Raw genomic sequence first — 5,527 nt, forward strand, 5'->3', positions numbered from 1 at the left:
CAGGAATAGACCCTGGTTTTGTTAGGGTGCAACGTATCTGTTTAACAGCTCTCAAACACATATATAATGCATGGAAACCACCATTTGCAACCTCATTGAACACTTACTGTGGCAAGGGGTGCTGGAGATTAATAGGTGGACGGATGCCAAAAGACAAGCATGACATTTCAGCAATTGGGTATGTGCTTTATTTGTGGGAGTAGTCTTTCTCCAGACGTACATGGTAAAAATACTTATGAACGTGGCAGTCTTGCTCCCGGTTTACTCTCCGCTTGCATGATTTGATTCTGTGAGATGCTGGGAGCCTGCCTCCCACCAACACTGCCGAAAGTTGATCTTCAGCAAAGTCTAGTGTATTTATCTTCTCTCACCACCATTTGATCCAGAAGGAATCAGGACAGTGATGATGCGTTTTGGGGTGCTAGTGGGACAGCAGGGGAAAGGACTGCAGCTCTTTCAGTCTCTCCTTGCAAGCTTACCTGCCACCAGCCACTTCATGGGCACTGGCTTCCTAGCACAATGCTCATGGCTAGTATGTCAGGCCATACCAGGTGTTAGGGTTTGCAGCTTTTGGTCCATTCTACTGTCATTATCGGTCGTACAAAACAAGGGAGTTAGCTTCTAGTGACAGACCTGAAAGTAAGAGTTCCCACTGCTCTTCATCTTCTTGAGACTTCTTCGCTAGGCTGATATTTAGCCTAAAATGTTCCTTTCCTGCTTTTCTTGTTCTCATTGTTGAAGTTGTAATCCTCTGAGCCAGCACAGATCCCTATTTCAGGCTTTGCACCAAGGGACCCCCTTGGCCAAGTCCCCGGATCAATCCCTTCTAGGCACTTACTTGTGTTTGCTATTGCTCTTTGAATTCTTCTCAACTTTATTGTTCTCTTCCTCTCCCAATAACCCCTATTCCCTGTTTTGTCTCTCCTCTTTTCGTACATCCATAATGCCCTTTAATAGTTGTAATCTTCTAACTGTATTAGATTCATTTTCTAACAGAAAAATGGATTTTGAGATTATTTTTTCTTGTTTTTATGCCTGGGATGTAAGCAAACAAAATGGACTCAAATACTTTCTGCCTTTTCTTTCTTTCCAGAAGAATTTTGCCCATTTGGCTTCAGCAAAGAAAAATGTTGTAATTGCTTTCCTCTCTAATTGCTAAATGTTAAGTCCTATGACTTCCTCATATGCATTATGAAGAGCCTTCAGTAAACTGCCTTCTATTTTCACAGTCTGTCCCAGTGGAAAATACGGGAAGAACTGTGCCGAGGTCTGTCAGTGCACTGAGAACGGGACGTGCAATCCTATTGATGGATCGTGTCAGTGTTTTCCAGGCTGGATAGGGATGGACTGCTCTCAGAGTAAGCAAAGTGTTATTTTTCCACCTCCGCTTTAAAATAACGTCTTTTCCTGTTTAGTGTTTTCTGAAAGTTAAAGCCAGATTCTGAGGAAATCCCTGAAGTATTACAGCAGCCAGTGCCTTACTCTCTTTATAGCTTATTTCTTTTAATTAATCTAAGTTAGCTTTGGCTTGAATTAGTTTCTGCATTTGGAATTTGCAGAAGCCGTTACTAGCTTCTATTACAGGAAAGGGAGGTCACAAGCTCTTATCAGAAAAGAAAGCTCCATGCTCCCTTTTAATTTCTAGCTGGATTCCCTTTTATTTATTTTTTGAAATAATTTTCTTTCAGCTATTACATTAGAAATTATTAACCGGTAAATGTTTTCATGTACCAAGCCCCCAGAATTGAGAAATTAGGCAGCTGAAATATTTCCATTAAATGTAATTTAATTGTAAAAGTCAATGTGGGCTTGGAGGGATGGAGGATTTCTTCTTGAAAATTGCCCAGGTAGAAGATTGGCATTTGCTGATCCCAAAGTGTCATTTCCTGAGAGCATCCCTTAATTGAAGATAGATCACAGAGGGAAGCAATATCCTATCATTCAGAAATGTTACTTCATATTCAGGATACAACTAGCATATTAGACAGCATTCCAGAGTAAAATATATTAAACTTCAAGTGATAAAGTAGGAATCGGATAAAAACAGACGGCTGTAATTTTGCTTTTATTGTATGTCTTCCACAAGCAGAATATTGCTGTCACTCAAAAACAGAAAAAAAAGACAGAAAGCTCCACAGATTCCTCATTATATTTAGCCATGTAATTGGGAAATGACTGTTAGTTTCTGTTAACCTTGAAAAAAGATGTTTTTTCTTACAGAGTGAGGCAGGCCAGTTCAGCAGCAACAATTTCCATTTTAGCAGGCAGAAGGACCTGGCAGTAGCGACTTTGTGTTTTGGATGAACAAAGTGGGAACCTGACTGTTTCCTCAGTTACCTTCTTGTAAAGAAAGTGTAAATCTCCCAACGTGAACCTGGCCTTACACCAGGCTCTTGTCGGAACCTGGCCTCACACACCCGAGTCCGGTACTGAGCTATTTCGGTCCGACCTCCCTCCGCACCAGTTAACCTGGAATGACCGGGAGACGGAGCTGTGAAGGAGATAATTTTAGCTCCGGCTCCAGAGCCAGTTCTGGAGACACTAACAGACCCTGCAGCTCTGGCTTACAAAGGCATTGTAAAAGTAGTTTGGGTTGCTTATAGCACGAATACTTTAGGTCAAATCCTGTGCAGCTTTACATTGTGTGAGTTCAGTGACCTTTTATTTGATTTACGTCATGGCAGGGTTTTTTTGCTATTCATTCTGGCTTTAGAGATGTCTGTCATATGCCAGAAACTTGCAGTTATCCTCAGAATCGGAGCCAATGGCATACATGGAAATAGGCACGGTTTCTGTACTTTCAGGTTTCCTGGGAACCATGCCTTATTAATTCATTCCTTTAATAGGAAGCAATGGAAAGTGCTTTTTAAAGCAAAAATATAGTTGTTATATTGAAGGGTTATCATCATCTTGGATCTTTTAGTCTGGCACTAATAACTGTAACTTACTGCATTCATTTTTGGAGGGAGGCTTAAAATAACTTTTGAAAATGTATTAATATTGTACTTGTTGAAATATAGAATAGACCTGGAGATTTTAATTTAATGTTAGCCCCATCAACAAAAGCAATCTGATTTTGTGGATGGGAATTCATACCGTAAGAAGTTTTCTTTACATTTTTATGTAATTTGAGTAGCACTCTATGCTTCAAATGAATGTGGTAATTTTAGTAGTTGATTGCATGGCAGAAGTAAACCATGAATAGCTGTGCTTTATTATGCAAGAATTCCAGAATATCAAAAAGAAAATTAAATTACCTCCACATCTTAAAACCCTGTCTAAATTGTCTTCACAGATAATGACGGTAAGGCAGGGAGAGTGGCTAGAGCACTTAGAGTCATGGAGTGTTGGGGGTCGCTGTTTCGGTCGTTCTCAGTGCGCGGGTGCGGCAAAGACCTGATCCTGCCACCTGACCTACACGGGGAAGAAATCCCCTGTGCCAGGGCTTGACAGTGCGGGTGAGGTTGCAGGTTGGCACCTGGGTTTGCAAAGCAATCGTTTGCTTGGAAGAACCGGCCATTGCCAGGGAGTCGCTGCAGCGGTGCCAACCTCTGCAATGCGAAGTTCTGCCTTTGCTGGTGTCTCAAAGGTTCTCCCTTTAATGTTGTTCCTCCGCAGCACTAATGCACTATCATTGCTTTTTTTTTTTTTTTTTTTGTCAGCTGACAGATCTTTTTTATTTTCATAGCTTGTCCCACTGGTTTTTGGGGCCCTGATTGCTTTCATTCATGCAACTGCCACAACGGAGCAATGTGCAGCCCTTACGATGGAGAATGTAGATGTACTCATGGTTGGACGGGGCTCTACTGCACTCAGCGTAAGCCTTTCAGAGACACTGTTGTGCCAGGGAATCTGTCAAAGTATGTGCTGCTACCTCGTGTCTCTTCCAAGTATTGCAGTCCTCCCTGTTAAACCACCTGCTTCTGACTTGTGGTAACTTCGCATCACCCCGAAGAAAATAGTCCTGAAGCTTTTCAGGGTTTTTTGGCACTCGATAAAGGAGGGACTGATCATTTAGATTATCGATTCTTTTGTCAGAATTTGCACAGTCTGTGTCCCTGCTTGCTAAAGCCCTGCTATATGTGGTCTGATTTAGGAAAATGTCTGAGATTTCTCATCCTACTGGTGCCAAATTATCAGCACTGTGCAAAAGAGGAGATCAAATTCTGGTGAGCCTTTTAAGAAGGCTCTTTCATTTGCAAGTAATTGATTGATCTCTGGCCTTTTAGGGAGTTTAGCCATCTTCTTTCACTTCTTGAAACTGTAGTTTGTATAGATGGGTCAAGTTTTCATTCTTCTGAAGCACTTAAGAGGCAATTCTGTAAGATATGAGAAACACTACTTCAAGAAAATTGGCTGCCCTAGTAGCTCTGCATTTAGATGATCAAATAAACGTGATTAAATATACAGAGGCTGAAAATCCATAGATTTATAGGCCTATATATTTTGTGCTGGTAACGCATCTGAGTTTGTGTTTCAGCTTATTTCTTAGTCTTTCCTTATTCTGATTCCTGAAAGGTTGCCCAGCTGCTTTTTATGGAAAAAACTGTGCCAATGTTTGTCAGTGTCAGAACGGAGCGGACTGTGACCACATCACCGGCCAGTGCACCTGCAGGACTGGATTTACAGGCAAACAGTGTGAGCAAAGTAAGTAGCAACAGGACCTCATTTTTCTCTTTCTCTGGGGAGGAGTGTATTTCAGAATTCTTTGCAGAAATAGGCTCTTAAATTATGTCAGCAAGACAGTCACCCCAGGCACCTTATATAATCCATAGGGAGAAGGCGGCACCTCTGGAAAGCTGGACAGTCTGTTTAAAGCATAAAGAAATATAGTGGATCCTCTGCAAATTAGGCATTTCCATTCCCAGCCTAAAGTTAGGTGAGGTAAAAGCAAGCTGCTGTGCTCAGTGCTGACTGGATGTAGCCTTCCTGAACAACTTGTACCTAATTAACAGAAAAACACCAGCTGCATCTTGCCTTGCTAATGTTGTTGAGAGCAGCAGCCTCAAGTTTCCCTAGGCACAAAAGAAGACGGAACGGTTAAAAGAAAGAAGCCCTTTCTGCTCTCTGCCTTCCAAGGAGTATTGGGGCTTTCCTGCGTAAGTTGTTATGCTCTAGGTGTGGACCAAATAAAGATCAGTCTTCACAGTGAAAACAGATCACAGGAAAAAAAAAACGTTGCTTGCCAGTTTTGGAAGGATCTGTGTTTAACTTGAGTAGTGTTAACACTGAACTTCAATTACCTGGCCAGGGTAGTAGCATATCTTACTGTAATTGTTGTCAATGTCTTGCTGGCATATGTAGCACACCGAGCCAAATGGCTTCTTTTAAGAACAAAGAATTAGGGTAGTGGAAACTGTATGTGCCGTAGTTGAATAACTACTTGTTTGTCCAGAATAGTAAATCAAAAGAAAATTCTCACACACTTACTCGGATTCTAAAAGCAGGGTGAAATCAGTCTCACCTTGCCAAGGCATTAACTCCACAGGGTTTCATTCCTTTTTTTTTGGCAGTAAGGAAATACAGT

The 5,527-nt window shown here is 41.5% G+C and overlaps 1 protein-coding gene across 1 annotated transcript in view; it reads left to right on the forward strand.

The window, feature by feature from the left end:
- MEGF11 (multiple EGF like domains 11) overlaps positions 1-5,527 on the forward strand; it is a 192,980-nt gene that overhangs the window by 169,380 nt on the left and 18,073 nt on the right. The window contains exons 13-15 of the mRNA XM_035902339.1: positions 1,230-1,358; positions 3,689-3,817; positions 4,519-4,647. Coding sequence (XP_035758232.1) covers positions 1,230-1,358; positions 3,689-3,817; positions 4,519-4,647 — 387 coding nt within the window. The remainder of the gene's footprint in view (positions 1-1,229; positions 1,359-3,688; positions 3,818-4,518; positions 4,648-5,527) is intronic.

This window comes from Egretta garzetta, unplaced genomic scaffold (genome assembly GCF_000687185.1).
Source record: "Egretta garzetta isolate BGI_Z169 unplaced genomic scaffold, ASM68718v1 scaffold769, whole genome shotgun sequence".
NCBI lineage: Eukaryota > Metazoa > Chordata > Aves > Pelecaniformes > Ardeidae > Egretta > Egretta garzetta.